Consider the following 16,657-nt stretch of genomic DNA (forward strand, 5'->3'; position numbering starts at 1 on the left):
GATAGAACTAGATTCCACTCCCTGTTTCCCCTGATTCAGACCAGAGACTTGAACTTCAAGTTACCTCCACAGCAAACATGTACCTAACTCTTAATTACTTATTCTTGCTCAACAAGGAAGTATATACTGACAATCTTATTGATAGATTCATTTTTCTTGGCTTGTAATTGAAGACGAAATCAAAATTGCAAACTATCATCTTACCCTGGTACAGCTCTCTCTGCTAGTGCTGGCAGGTCCAAGAGATATAAAGAGAAACAGCAAACTCCTGTGCTGACATGCCAAGTCCATTCTGTTTACATGACTTTAGATATCTATACCACCTCATAGCTATTCAAGTCATGAAAGTTTTTGCAAAGCTGCGTTGTAGTTGTTATGACCACTTGACCCACAGATCTGCAAAAAGATGCAGAGCAGCTGCCAAGAGTCAAAAACAGTAAACCTACAAGCTACCCCATAGATTTGTCCCAAACAGAGCAGACATAACAAAATGATGTTTTTAGAAAGTAATGCACAGATTTCGGTCACTGGCTGTATTCAGACATGACTTGATGTCAATGTTTTAAAGAATATTTTTCCATCCCCGATTACTGACTGTCAGTCCAGCAGTACAGCAGCCCAATGCCACAGCTTTGTCAAGATAACCAAAAGTGCAGCTCTGGACAAGCCCTGGCATTCTTTTTGTCTCCTTGCAGGTGTCCAGCTGGGCACCCTAAAAATACCCCTGGTGTGTCACGGCTGGAATTTCCTTATGAAATTCCTCAGTCATGAGTAATCTATACAACCCAAGGCTCTAAATCATTAATCTTCTGTTGTGAGCCTTTTAACAGCTTCAGCTCAACCACTAACCTGCTTCAATGAGCAAATAATCTGTCTTCCAAATGAGACCACTGATTACAAAAGTTAGTACCCAGCAAATTAACAGAACTGCTCCTCAGTATCTGCTGTCCTTCTGAAAACATACCTGCCTCAAATAATATATCCCTTTCATCTTGAATTAAGTCACAGAATCAATACCCCCAAGCTGTAGTACTTATATTCTTTTAAACAGCAGGTAATTCTAACTAATATATAGATTAATCTGTAAAGGGATTATAGGGTGGATTTAGGAAATGTTCCCCTTCCTCCTGACACAGCAAAGTACCGTAAGAACCTCCTTGGAACATTACAGTCGGTTTGTGAACATCTTATTCAGTTGATCTGACTATGAAATTGATACTACAATCTAAAGAATATTCTCTCCATTTGCTGAGGTGAAAAGGCCTTTTACAATTTTACTTAAAAAATGACACTATAAACAGACATGATTTTCTTAATGAGTGCAACACTTCATTGAAATAATAACTGGAAATACTGTACAACACATTTTCACATCTATTACAAAGGCATTATCCGAGTTATAGTTGACTAAAAGGAATTTCAAAAACTATGGTTTAGTGCAAATATGTCTTGAATGCATCCCAAATATATGCTGGAGGGGAAAAAAAGCCATGATAAATGACTTCAAATGGCTTTACACACACAGCTTGCTTTCTATATTATAATTAATGGTAATAATAAGCAAACCTCTCCAAAAAGCAGGCTTGCTCTATAGCTGAATATTTCACTACAGAATTTTCATCTATTTTCTGTCAAAGCAATTTTTTAAGGAAATTAAATATTTAAATTACATAAAAATACAAATATCCAGTTTCACATTTCCCTAGTCTTATAGGTATGATTTGCATGTAATGATAAAATTAGAACTGCAAGCTTGCATAGCTTTTTTATGCTACCCCACATTTGATATTAAAATAATTTCTGTGTGTTTTAGACAATAATTTAATTTTATTTATTTATCAATACATTGTAGGAATGCAAAAGCACAGAGAAGAAGCTTATCTGCCTATTTAGAAGCTTTTTTAGTTCTATTTACTTTCTACTCATTAACAAAGCTGAAGTTATAGGGAGCCTAACACATACGGTATGATCAGTGCCTTCATTAAGCACCTTATTCTAACACATTAGGAAGAGGGAGTGGGGAAAAAAAAATCACTGTTAGTTTTTGTTTTTCCCTACAAGTCTGTGAGCACTGTTATGGTTAGAGCACTTTTCAAACACTGTATTTACCAGAGAAGAAGTTGGCACTGTGCGCTACCATGGAACACCACTTCCAATATACCAATCTAGCCCAGTCACTGTCAGCTTCCAATGTCAAAATCAATTCAGCAGCTCACATATAACAGAAACTGAAAACAGAACTTTTTAAATTATGAGTTATTCAAAGCTCTTTTTTCATTCAGACCATAAATGCGAAATGATAGCATAGCAGAAAGCTAAAAAAAAAAAAAAACCAGTGTGGACTTTCTGATTTTGTGCAAATCATCTTACAGATATAGATATATATACACGCCAATTTTACACTCTCCAGAACTCAGCCAGACTAAAGGAATCCCTTCTCCCACCCACTAGTTCCAAACCAAGCTTTCTTCCAGTGAGCCAGCCAGCTGTCACTTACATTCCTTGTTCCCAACCATCTGCTTTTTCTGAGAAAAAATAATTATATTTCATCTCCTGAACTAGCACCCCAAACTAGTCCATGCTTCACCTGTTCCTTCTGGACCACAAACTCCCAACACCACACCTCAAAGAACACATTTAGGTACTTTATCTGCCAAAAACCTCTAGTGCATCCAAGTGTCATCTATCTTCTTTAAGTGAGTCATTAACTTCTGTACTCAAACTCAGATGAAGAAGGTGACTATTTATTTGGGTGACAGGAGAGCTTAGGGATATCTCCTAGCCAACCAGTCTCACTCCCCATCACGCTCCACACCCCAGTCACTGTACAGGAAAGAGCTATCGGGCTACCACATAAGTACCAAATTCTTCAATTAGGCTGAGAACCCTTTCTTCTTTACAGGAAAGCACAGGAATCATCAGAGCTCCATTATATCACATTTATATTTGCTGCTAATGCAAAATGTGCATGTGAGGCTGTACTAATCTGAAGAGACCTGCTTTAGAAACACCGTGGGTATAGCACCGGAGGAGCCATAACTTCGTTTCCATCATGTGCTTGGGACACAATACATGTAGAGAGGAATTATGCATATGCACAATTCTAACTCCATCTTCAAGTTGGGATTTTGGGTTTTTTTTCATATTCCTAAAGGAGAACAAACTAGAGAACTCTCCTTCAGGCAAAATTTTCCATTGGCCATTTTGGAAAGAGCAGCTTAACTTCCAGGCAGGTTATGAAGCCCCTAGCTTTTAACAGTGACACTGGCCCAAGCTGATAAACACATAGCCCTGCAAGCCAGCAGCATTTCTGCTTTGAGCTGGACTGCCAGGAGGCCAGCCTGCATAGCAGGCTCTCCAAGGGCAGGGAGAACAGCCTGGCAGGGTGTTCAGGCCTCTCATTTACAGACTGCATGCCATTCTTTTGAAGAAGGCAGATCATCCAAGAAAGCCCAGTTTGGGCTCCCCAGGAGGGAAAGATGGTGAAAGCTTTATTGCAGGAATACTTGCTGAGAAATGAGGGTCCTGTGTAAAATGCACAGAGCATCTCCATTTTATCCTGCACTGAGTGCCCATCATCCTGTGTTACAAAGAAAGCAGTGCAAAATAAGCTATGCTTTTAAATATTAAAAAAATGGGCATGTTACACATCATAAGGATACCACGCCCTGAACATGCTGTTCCTCTAACATTTGCAGTGAGCCCAAGGGACTGGAGAGCAAGCCAATGCCAATGAATCTGCCATCACTTTTGTAGCAGCAGGATGAGATGGGAAGGGCTGAAATCCTGGATCCAAGCAGTATTCACTACACTTTACTCACTACAATTCAGCCTGCTGCTTTTCTCCTTGGAGAAGAGGGGGGATATCTGCCTGGAGCAGTGAGCCCTGCCCAGCCAGTCAAATCCTGCCACCTGCACGTGCACCGGATCAGCTCTCAGAGCACACGGGAGGAAGGGAGGGAGAGGAAGGGATGGAAGCTCACGGCTTCCTGAACATATGCAGCCCACTGCCCTGCCATGGCAATGTGTGCTTTTTTCCCAGTGAAAGTTACCTGAGTCAGCTAAACTGAGAAGCTACGACAAACCTTGCCCATGTTCAGGGTGTCCTCTTGGTGACTGTTCCTGATGAAGTCAGTAGTCTAGCTGACTTCTGGGGCTTACCAGACACACCCACAAGAAGGACTTTAGGTCTCTCTTATATCTGGGCATGGGCTGCCTGGACCCACCCTACAACAACCAGCAGAGTGCACAACAGAGGGAAGAAGCACACCATGATTTATTGTTGCCAGCACTAGCTGTAGGACATTCCCCACCCAAAAAAAAAAGGGCACATGAGTAATGACCTGGGCTTCTGCAGTGTTTCAGGCGACCTTCCTTTCTCCTTGCTGTCACCTCCAAAATCATGTCCTAAAGATCTAAAGGCATATCCTTGTCTGAGAGTAATCGCTATGTTATGCTGCTCAGGACGGGTATGAGCAAATTGCTTGAGCTCCTGCTAAACTGAAGTCACTCATCTCCTAAATAGCAGCAACTATTAAGTACCATACTTTTCAAAAGGAGAAGAGAAGCTGAGTGCAGCTTTCCTTTCCATTTTTGGAACTGTACTGTAATCTGCAGCTACAGAGCTGCAGCTGACTCCACAGCGCCCTTTGCAATGACCAGAGTAGCAGCAAAAATATCCACTAAATTTTTTGAGTAACAGTCCCAACATCCCCCTCTCATCTATGCTCACATATCTGTAATCTTGTTTCCAAATCCTGAAACACGGTAGAAATCTATCCTGTTTAAAATCTTCTTTGCTTGAGCACCTCAACTTTTAATTGTGCTTTGTGGATACAGTTTGAAGATATATAGAAATTCTCCTAGACATCCATTGCTAGAGGGTCAGCTGAGAAACCATTTAATCTTGGGTAATTAGCCTTTGCTAATTGCCCTCCTCCCTTCTGCACATTTACTGATACAATTACACATCTAACTACACCAGACCAGACCCTCGATGCAGCCAAACAGAACAGCATGAAGCTCTGAACAAACACTTCATCCTTCTCTTTTCCTTATTTCAGTAGGAATGAACTTGCAGATGAGCTGAAAAGTATTTCTTTTCTAAAGCACAAGTCTTTTTTCTACTGTCCAGTGAGCAGAAAATGGAATAAATTGCATATACATGATGGCAAGAGACATGAAGACAAGGTGGGTTTTTTGTTGTTTCTTGTAGTTATTATCCTCTGCACCTTTAGATGAATATGCAATCATAATAGAAGTCTTTACTAGGAGAACAAAATTAGGAGACACTGTGCTATAAGCAAAGCAGTCAAGTTTCTGTGAATTTTCAGTCCAGTTATTAACATCTGAATAAGTGCTTTCAGAAGCATTAAACAGAATGCTGCTTTCTTCAGTGTAACTTTTGATTGAAAACACAATTTAAAAGAAAAAAACACACATCGCTGAACTCCCTATCCAGATCATTCTTTTTAATTTGTGCTGAAAAGTTTCAGCCAATACTTGCATCCAAATATGCCCGCAGTAATTTTAAGATAATTTAGAGTAGTTGAAGCATTCATATGCCTTATACATTATTTAAATACACCGTAAAACCCAACAATTTGGTAAAAAGCATCTTGAAATCATCTGCTATATCCTAATATAAGATATTAACAACAGCATCTGACAGTTAATGACAACATAATAATTTAAGTGTGTTGACAATTATTGACCTGAACGCACTTTAGAGAAATGTAAATGCCAGAGGAGAGCAGCTACAGCTCCATGACTAATGTGTGCCCTGGATTCTGACCATCAGCTTTGCTATTTCAGTTTTGTGACCTACATCTCCCTCCCCTACCCGAAAGAAACAAAAAACCCAAATAAGAAATGTCTTACTTGTTCTGCCTTCTCCAGTGCTTTTCTATCCGCCTGCAAAAACTGGCAGTTCTCTCTCGCCAGCTTTTGGACCAGCTCAATCCGTCCGATGTCATCTCTTCCCTGAAGCTTGCATAAAACTCCTGCCTTAAGGGTGGGAGAAAGAGCAAACAGATACTTAAATCCACAGTCCCAGGACATGACACCACCATAAATTTCAACCTTAAAAGAAATGCATTTGTTTTCTCATATTTGTGGTGCTTCGGTGCCACTTGCTGAGCACAAACAAGTCACTGCTTCCCGGGGAACAACTGGAGAGGAACAGAAGCACATCTGAATCTCCAAATGCATCTGCTCTGGAGGAAAGAAGGCAGGGCTAACTAAATCAACCTCTCCTCTGAGTGCAACTATCAGATATGCTGTGTTTTATTTGTTCCTGTCAGCCTGTTTCCTGTTACATAAGAGAACAGAGCAAGAGGTTAAAAACTCATGGGAAAGTTAGCCAGGAACAGCCCTGGAAAAAGAATGAAGTGCAACACAAGGCACTCCTAAAAATAACAGTCTACAACTCCCTCTGCTCCCACTCCAAACATTTTTCACATATGCAAGACTTGGGAGTTAAAAGACAGTTGTGCCACAGTTATTTATTTGGTAAATATCAAATCTGTATCTCTAGATTTTGTTTAGGGAAGGGAATTATATTTGCTTTAAAAGCTATGTTAGAACTGGGTTTTTTGCTAATACTGTTATTCAAGCTATGCTGATAGTGTTTTGTCAAAGTGGTTGTTTTCTAAAAATGCCAGATAGATACATATAAAAAGATGGATTCATGCTTGCACACAGGCACAGTAGAGACTCATTGCAAAGTTAGCTGAAACGGGCTAAACTGCTCCTTGCAAAGTCAGTGGCTGATATCACTGTCTATGATTTGGTTATGGATATAGCCTCTGCATAACTGAGACCTGGGGCTATGATACCCCACAGCTTTTATTAGCCCAGATGTTTCCTGATGGGAGCAGCAGATGCCTTGGAAGGGCCCATCATGTGGCATACCTATGATATGGCTCTATGACTTCAAAGGCAATCTGCAAATAAACATTTTTCTGCTGAACTTCCTTCACAGTTTTCTTTCTACTGTTCATCTTGAGTTTAAATAAATCACTACCTACTCCAGAAATCACGACACATCTTGTAAGTCAGGCCCAAAAACTAGGGATGCCCTGACTTGCTAACCCTGCAGGGTCCAATCCCTTGGCCTTGAGCAATTCCTGTCCATGACAGATGAAGGTGTGAGAGTGCCCACCCAAAGCATCCTACAGCCTGCCAGTTTCTCCAACAAACAAGTGGGGTTTAAGATTTCTTAAGCTGAAGAAAACAAATCCACTTTATGAATAAGTTCTTGAAGGCTTATGGAAAAAATGGGCTCCACGAGCAAATCCAGAGTCAACCTTACCCAACTCATCTAAAGAAATTTGTACATGCCTACATTCTTTCAGTCGGGATGAAGACATCTCCTCCCAAGTCTGCATCAGACACTTCTGCTCTGATGAATAAAGGATTTCAGATACAGCCTGTCCCTTGAATGTCCTGTGCTCCTCCTGAGCCCAGCTTCCTGAGGAACCAGCTTCCCTACATAAAGAGCCTACTCCCTGGTTTGAAGGTCAGAAATCCACTGAGAATTTAAGGAATTACATTGCCCAATCTCAAATTCCTTACATAGTCCATGAGTTCAGTGTCCGTTATCTTCTAAATCGAAGACATTGGTTTATAAACACACTCTTATCCCCTGCAGATCAGCAGCAAGACTGATTTTATCAAATGTAGAAGAATATAGTGAACTAGTTGTCCAGACTTGTTTAATCAATAGAGAAAAGGCACATTTAGGAAGAGATTATTTTTTCACTCTACAATAGACATTTAAAAATGGTCAGATCAATTGTTTCCTAATATTCTCCTTTTTCTCCAGTAATTTGCACGGGGATCCTAAGACTTGAGAGGCCTGATGTCTGCACTTCCAACATTTTGAGTGCTTGGGGACATCAACTAAATCAAGCCTGCTTATTTCATGGCCGCAGGATGCTTCTAGCAGAGTATTACATCAGTGTAATGTAGGCTAACGACAACTCCAAAGTGGTATCACCTGCTAGGACTTCAGGATGATAAAGATTTTGACTCTCTCTGGATCTGGGCTCTTAGTGCTGTGGAGGCACTTTTTGTACCTTCCTGTTATGCTGCTCTGGTTCAGGAATGGCACTCCCCTGTTTAGTGCTCCCACTGTGACTAAATGAGGCACCTTTGCTCCCTCACCCTTCTCCTTTGGGTAGCTGAAGAGAATTGGAGGCACAAAAGGCAAAGATCACAGGTTGAGACAAGAACAATTTACTGAAAAGAGCAATGAGATAAGAAAACAAACAGTAACAGCAACAATAATAATGATATATAGAGTACAAATAAGGAATGATTCACATGGAAACCCCTCAACAACAGACAGTACCCAACCAATCCCTCCTCCACAATATCCCAGCCTGGAAGAGAATCCTTTCCCCTGCCCCCACCAATGATAGGAGGTGGTATAGAGTAACCTCTGAGTCCTGGCTATTGCAAAGACTAACCTTGTCCTGGCTGGAACTAGGACATGTGTTCAGAGAAGGGAGTCCATGACCTACAACAACCACCTAGTAGAAATATACAGTTTAAAATGTCCCCTCCTCCTGTCACAGCTCTTTCATTTAAAGAGTTGCAGACAACATGAAAAATAATTCTTACTTAACTGAGTCTCCAGAGGATAAAAAATTTCTGGGAGGGTTAAGGTATTATTAAATTAATTGCATATGTTTAGCTCTGGGAGTAAAGAATGCACTTGAAACACAAAAGGCTAAACCTGTTTTTTCATAATTAAGAAAAAAATATTAATCCTTTACTTTTAGTTCTGATTTCCTCACTTATACTGACTTTTCAGTACAAATACCTGTAAGAAAACATCCAGGTCAATTAAATAATTAATTGATGAGATCTTCTAAAACCTGGTTAGGAAAATGTTTACAGTCTCCAATTACTGGTCATTTTCACTTCTCAATACGAATTTAATTTTCAAGCAATACTTTGGAAGCTGTTAGACAAAAGGGTAAAGGCAAGTCACCCTACTCGCAAAGCACAATTTTGATTTTCATTTTGTGCAGGCACACATTCTCCAAAACCCTTGTTGGTGCTTAGACCTCTAATTTGTGTAGACCAAAACAGATACAATTACTAACATATGTGAAGGTGAAAATCAAAAATGTTCATCGTTTAACTGGCTTTACCTTAATGAATGATAAAAGAATGTAACTTATAGTAAAGCTTTACTCCCATTCATGGCTCAGAATTACTATAATTGTGTTTATGTAACATTTGAAATGAAATTTTAAGAAGTTTCACAGAAATGAAAGCAAATTTGTCTCTACTGAGGGTGGAAAGAGGAAGATGCTGATACTTTCTGTTTCAGCATATCCATTGGAAAATACTCCTTTTGCATAGGTCATAAATGAACATCTAGCAACGACACAAAGGTGAATTAACACATCCCTAGGAAGACAAGATGGGATCTTTTATTTACATAATTTATATAGTTTACAGCATGTTTGCTTTTGAAAATCCCCTTGCTAGTTTTTTTTCACACTTCTACCAGTTTTGTCAACTAACTCAAGAGTAAATCAGGCCTCTCTCCCACAGAGCAGTGTTTAGAGCAGGCACCACATCCTTCAATTCTATTAATAGAAGGTTTGTGGTGGTTTGGTTTTCTTTCACCATACCTCTCTCTCTTTCTGTAGCTGGTGAAAAAATATAATTATTACTGGCTTTACCTTTAATCAACCTGAAAATTTAAAACCATGTGCCACTGCCTCCAAAGACAAGATGTCTTGCTTTGCTCCAGTCATGTGCGCAGTTCCACTAAAATGAAAAATGTCATTCACTCCTTTAAAAGAAACTCAAACAAATTTGGCCTTCACTGGATGTCATTTTTATGGTACTAACGAACTGGAGCAAACACTGCTTTGATAACACTCCTGGCTCTCCTCCTAGCAGAGCCCATGAATGCTTTTGTTAACTGCTCATTTAATAATTGTACAATTTTAAATGTGCTTCATATTCTTTCAAATTTTAGAAGCTGGTTTCCAGTCAATTAAAATCTGGGTGAATCAATACCCCAATAATACATTTTTATGGGCTTTTATAATTATTCCAGGGTAATCTTATTAGCTGGCTACACAGGAGCTTTGCATATGCATTGTCTATGTCATAAATGGGAACAAACATTTTCAAAAAACTATAACTACAGCAACTAAGTAGAACTAAGAATACATTAAATCCTTCCCCTCCCCAAAAAAAAAATCCAATGAAGAAACAGAAATCCAAATTTTTGTGCAGTGAGGTCAGTGTTTCCCTCTGGGTCCTTCCTATATCTCTGTAATGCACTCTTGACTCCATGGCTTGTACCCTTTCAGCTAGGCTTGCTCACAGACATCAGCATAAATCCTGTCTTTCTTGCACACAACTTGTTAGTTTGGCAAGATGTTAGGGAGATAAATCAGAGGCAGGAACTGCAAGCTGCATACAGGGGAAGGAGAAAAGGTGGCAACTGGTGGGGAACACAACATTTGGAAGAGAAACAGAAGGAGAAAAAAACAGTTAAGACTGGGAAAAATCAATTTTAAATTAAAAGCAATAATCAGTACCAGTACAATACAGTTGCACTTGCACAGCTTGAACGCATGAATGGAATGATTGAATGAATTGCAGATTATTCTAAAAAGATTCACAGAATTAAAAAGGGTAAGCAATCCCACAATAAAATACTCTAAAAGGCAGTTTAGTTTCTTCCGAGCAATATCCAGAAGTGTGCTTTGGTTGCAAATGAGGGCAGTTAGGGAAAAAAAGAAGGTTGCTGCTTGCACTTGAGTGACTAATAAGTATCCCTATTTCATTGCATGTCTACTTACAGTGATTAAAATTCAATCAAAATGTCATATGCCCTTGCCTCCTAAACCACATCTCATTTTACTTTCACATCTGGTATATGCTATGTGTATTATCTATAAAGAGCAGAAAGATAGCTGAAGAATGCTGTCCAATTGCAACATCATGGTATTAATTCCCAGAATAATCATCAATCTTATTCTAAATAGTCACATAAGATAAGATCTAGCAGACTTGCTCCCTCCTACATGCTCCCTGCACAGAACATCGAGGAAAATCCATTTCCCAGAGCTATTGAAAGCAGTTCTTCAACTTGTAGATCTGGAAACATTCCCAAGACTCCATCAATCTTACATATGTACCTGTGCATCAGAGGTATCCTTGAGATCTTCTAGTCCTCTTATTTCTTGACTGCTGCTTTCTTCATTTTGATGAATTGCTAAAAATAAGAAAGAGCAATATATTGGAAACAGGCAGGTTTAAATGACAAAAAGCAGCAAAGTGGCATGGCCCAGTTTAGATCAAATAGGATGACCATTCAAGGAATATTTAAACTTTAGCATTCTAGTAAACTCCTGGAATGGTTTTGGACAGATCCTATAAGGTACACCTTATTGGGTTTGGAAAAATGCTAAACACAGCATACTTAATTTTTCCCCATGCAGTAAAATCCAGTACTAAATAGTTATAGTCATGCTACTGTTAGTCCTGACAAAACAATGACATTTAAAGGAACTTCACTTTTCCATACATTGTAACAAGACATCATGACTCCTAAGCAATAAAAAAATAAGGTCTCCCTCTTCTTCCATTATATTGCAGAAGGTCAGGTCAGACTAAACAAAATAAGCAGATTTATCCCTCACCTCAGACTTGGAAAATTCTTTGTAAGCAAAGTGATGTCAATTTTAACAGACATCACCACTAGCCATGAAAATCACCTCCAGAAATAAATGGTAGCAGGACATGTTTTATCAAAAGTTCTTTGCTGCTGGCACAATAGAAGAAATGAGCAACCCCATGCAATTAACATGACTTAAATCACTTAAAACAAGCAAGTTTTGCTAGACTTTAAAGTTTTGTATCAAACTTATAATCCCCTGAATGGTCAAAACCAGAGCTAGGAGTATCCAGCTAAATAAACAAGGAACCTCTTGTGAAAGAACACCACAGATTTCTGTATTGCAAACAGCTTCATCTATAGGCAGTTTTACTCTCTATACCCCAAGGTACCCTTTCAGTCAGCACAGCCACCTGCTGCATTTTGGTGGGACATTGATCCCTCAGATGTTCTGAAATGTGACAAGTTGGGAGAGTCAGACCCAACAAAACACATGCAAAGTGACTTTACCTTATACTGTACACATCGCCTTAGAAGAACCACACTCAAGTATCTTTGATCTTGAGTACATATTGAGTGATTTCCAGGTTTAAGCACAGCATTTGTGACACCAGAAGTGTCCTTGAAGCAGCAGAGCTGTCGCATCTATTTCCTGAAAAACACCTCATGGCTCATGGCTTCGGTGGATGGGTGGGAGGGCTGAGCTGATGCACTTCCTCCTGCCCACCTCCTCTCTCCCTTGCCCCTGTGTTCCTGAGCTGCTCATCAGGCTGCATCTGAGCAGCCACAGCCCAGAGCACAGTGTGTTCAGACACGGATCACCTGTCCTGTGCTGCCTTAAAACTATGTCTGCAAGCTGAGGCAGCCCAGGACTTGATTGATGAGCAGAAGGAGCAGAAGGGCTGGCAGGCAGGAGAATCACCTTCCCCAGGCATCCTCACCTATGCAATCTTCAGCCTGAATCTCCAGACATAACCAGGTTACCATGGCCATGCTCATACACCTAATGTGAGCCATGAGGTCCAGCTGAGTGTGTCTGCATGGGTGCTCTGGGTCTGCTGCAGACAAAAAGCAGCCTAGCATTTAGGCAGCATCTAGCAACTGAAACGAAAAGTAACTTTGGACTGTTCTTGACCTCTAAAAAAAATTGTACAGATTTATTTTTTCTTATGGCAGGATTGCTGCTGATATTGCTATGCCATATAGGATATAATTTTGTTTCTTCCCCCACAGTTATTCTATCAAAAAAAAAAAGGTAATAAAAATGTAACTGTAACTATAAAAGGGGAAATAAGTCATTCTGTCAATACAGTTTATTCCATTACAGGATCTTTTTAAATCCATTATCAAATTTCTGACATAAATCTTCACCATTGGGTTTGCAGGCATCACTTTACCAGCAAACCTCTGAAAATGCAAGGTGAATACTGAGAACACGGGGTCAGACTGTAGCTGCAACAGACAGCATGTATAATGGGCACTAGATTCCAGCATATTTAAAGCTAGGCAAAACCAAAACTCTCTTGGGATTTTGTGGCATATCTCTGCCCCAGTCTGGAAAAGGAACAACATAATGACCCAGTAATGAGAGGGATGGCCTGAGCAGCCGTGTGTGACCCCTGCTTTTCTGGTGCAGGGTTTCTAAAGGCAACCTGCTTTATCCAGCCAGGCTGGGGGGTCTGTGCAGTTCCTTCCTGTGTAACCCATCTCCCAGCCTTCCTCCCCAAGAGCTACCCCATCCTCTTGCACAGTCCCACATGTGCATGACCCTGTTCTACCCCCTGCCACTGAGGGAGACATGGAGCACTCAGGACATTGATTTGTTGACCCCTATAGAACAACCTGCCTGAGAGAGGAATGCTGCAATGCCACAAGGCATTAACAGATGCTAAAAATCGGTTATTTGAGCAATTTCTCAAATTGTTAAGTCTGCGTTAGCAGAACATTCCCTCAATTCTCCTTTCAATTTTCTGATTTCTTCTGTAATCAGTTTGCTGTAGGGACTCATGGGCAAAATATCCCCCCAGACTCTGGCTATTAATCATGGCATTTAGAGGAGTGGCACCTTGCTGGTAACAGGGCCATGAGTCGAGGTTTAAGTGATTTACATTGATCCGGCCAGCTTTTCCACAGTCCTGAGCAGATGGGAGCTGCACAAACAGCTGTGCCAGGGGAAAAGGTTAGTGCCTGCCAACTGCAGGCTTCTTGTCACAGGCCTCAATTACAAGTGTCCCCTTCCCTTCCCAGTGCCAGGGCAAACACCCCAGAGCATCTTCAACCAAAATGAACAGGCAGACATTCAGGGAGCAGCACCTCTGGCTGACCTGGCATGGTGGGCAGGTGAGAGGATGGTGTCTGGCCAGGGAGACAGTGACAAGCAGCAAACACCCAGAACTGAGGGCAGCAAGATCTCTTACCTGGCACACAGGGGAAGAGAAAGAGTGTGCATGTCCACAGCCCCCAATGAATATAGCTATCCTTGAGTGTTGAATGATTTTAACATGAGCAGTTTTAAAGATGATGAGAAAATTGCCTCAGTTTAAGTGCACTCTAAGTGAATGGCTTAAAAAAATTAAAATGAAGAAAAAGTTTTTATATCAGCAATTTCACAACTCAACTCCAAAAAGCCTGAATAAGTTTATCATCCAGACCCAGCTCTCCTTGGCTTCAATGTTGTTTAGACTGTGTAAGGAATGTAGAAAAGAAGCAGTAAATATTTTCTTAAAGGAAAAAGAAAAACAACAGACCTCACACTGACGTTCTTGCAGCTCTCTTGGGAGAGAAGGAGCATTTGACCTCTTTTTCACGAAATTTCCATCACAAACTTGATTTTTTTGTCCTCCTTGCCTCTTATCCAAATCCATAAGGACCAGCCACAAGTAAACCATTTAACTTCACCCAGGGAACAACACTCAAGGAATCACACCATCTCATACCTTTTCCCCATCACAAGAACACAGTCCCTTGAAGGCTGAAGTGGCCATATAGACAAGCAACAACCCCTAATTATATTTTCTTGGTTTCTGTAGGAAAACGTTATTATGTGTTTTGTCTATAAAACAGAGAAAACCCACATATTTCTTAAAATATTCTTGTATCTTTAGAAATTTATGGTACTGGGAGCCATCACATACATGTAAGAAGTTGATTGCAGTATTTTTGGACACAGTGTGCCTCCTAACCCTATAACAACTCATAGACATTCCTTAATTGGCCCAGGCACTGCTCTCATGGGTTACTGTGCAAGCTACATAAGTTCTGTCACAAAATACAAGAATTCAAGGATAATTTCCTACTTACTGTTAGCTAGCCATTTACTTTTTGATAAAAAAAAAATTGACATTGCAAATTCAACCATAAGAAAAGCAAGCGGAAGCTTAGGGTGGGATGGGAAAGTATTTCCCAGGCAAAAGCTGATTCTGGAATTGTACATACAAAAAAAAGTTGTGAACTTTGGAGCTGAGCCAAATATTTCTTTCTCCACCACCATAAATCCAGCTTTGCTCCCTGATACAAATATCCCAGCATGTTTTACAAAGCAGCAATAAAAGGGAAAGGCAAAGGTAGTTTACCCTGCTCTATATGTATGCATTTAATGTTGTGTTTGGGTTCTGGCTTGAGACCTGAGACAGGGAAAAAAATACAAACAAATGTAGAGTGATCAGTTCCCTTTTCTACCTGCAGCATTTTTCCTTTGGAGGAAAGGTCACCGTGAGTGGAAAAAAAATAGTCAAATGAGCATTAGATTGCTAATGTGCAGTTCAAATATATCCATTTGCAAATTAGTCTGGGGAATTCAGGATTTTGATGTTTTATGGTCACTCAAGGCCACACAAAGGCCATCATCTGATCTGAGTTCCTTGTGGCCCCACAGAGCAGAGCTGAGATTTTGCTAGTAGATTCTTCTGTAAACTTATGTTAGGTCAGAAAACTCTTGTGAGGGAGAGGTTTGTCCTTTAGTAATTCCATTTCAGATCATTAAATCAGCAGGGAAAAATAATCAAGAAATAAGAAACCAAAAGAAATCATTTTGTTCCTGCTACTACAGCAGAATCAGCCATCAAACCGGGGTGTGAAAGGAAAGGGACCATAACCATTGCTCACACTGGAACTGACCAACCCAGCTCCCCCTGCTTTCACAGCCGTGCTACCAAGTTTAGTGTAGATTCAAAGCATTGGAAGGGATTTGTCTTTCCAGCAGCAAGGAACACAACACACAGGCTAAAGAGGTCACCTTAGCTGCACAGGCTGGCACCCACTGGGGTAAGAACAGACACCAGCAGCACTACAGACCTTCCCCTGCCCAAGGAGGAATCTGCCAAGGGTACCCACAGAGCAGTGCCTCCATTACACACTCTGCTTTATGCCACAAACTTGAAGGTAATTAATTACATTAATTACATTTGATGAGTAAAATTTTTTAAAGTCACATAATATTACAAGCACATTATTTCATTTTAATGCTTTGTCTTGTTCAATATAGCAGAATCATTTGCCCAACTGCAAGTGGGAAGGACAGTTAAAAAAAATCCACACATAAAGCAACTCCTGGAACCCACAGCGTTGTAATCTTCCCAAAGGCTTTGCTTTATTGTGCTTTCTTCCTTTTCTATAAATGAAATTACTTCTTTCTACCCCTTCTGGCTGCAAAGATAACCTTCTCAACACAAACCAAGGCACCAGCGTCATTCCGCTGCTGCAGCCAGCCAGACTGGAACAATAACACCAGGAGAGGTGTGAACTTCCTCCTTTGGCTTAATAGGGTGTTAACTGTGAAAGCTAATTATTTAAATGCTTAGGAAAGGACTGCCATCACAGTTTATCATTTTGCTGCTGAACAACAGGCAAGGACATCTGCCCATCTGCAAGCAGCTGGCTCTGGGTGGCACCCACATGGCCATTCCAGTTTAGCTTCCCATCACTGCCGGCTGTCCCACACCCCTGTACTGACTGCTCCCACTCTGTGCTGCCATAAGGCATTCGGGATTTGTGGATTGGCAA

General features: G+C 40.5%; 1 protein-coding gene across 1 annotated transcript in view; it reads right to left on the reverse strand.

Moving 5' to 3' along the window:
* RAPGEF5 (Rap guanine nucleotide exchange factor 5) overlaps positions 1–16,657 on the reverse strand; it is a 155,937-nt gene that overhangs the window by 84,352 nt on the left and 54,928 nt on the right. The window contains exons 8-9 of the mRNA XM_058801400.1: positions 11,178–11,254; positions 5,881–6,006 (exon numbers count right to left, since the gene is read on the reverse strand). Of these exons, the coding sequence (XP_058657383.1) occupies positions 5,881–6,006; positions 11,178–11,254 (203 nt within the window). The remainder of the gene's footprint in view (positions 1–5,880; positions 6,007–11,177; positions 11,255–16,657) is intronic.

The sequence above is a fragment of the Ammospiza caudacuta genome, chromosome 1 (assembly GCF_027887145.1).
Source record: "Ammospiza caudacuta isolate bAmmCau1 chromosome 1, bAmmCau1.pri, whole genome shotgun sequence".
Lineage (NCBI taxonomy): Eukaryota > Metazoa > Chordata > Aves > Passeriformes > Passerellidae > Ammospiza > Ammospiza caudacuta.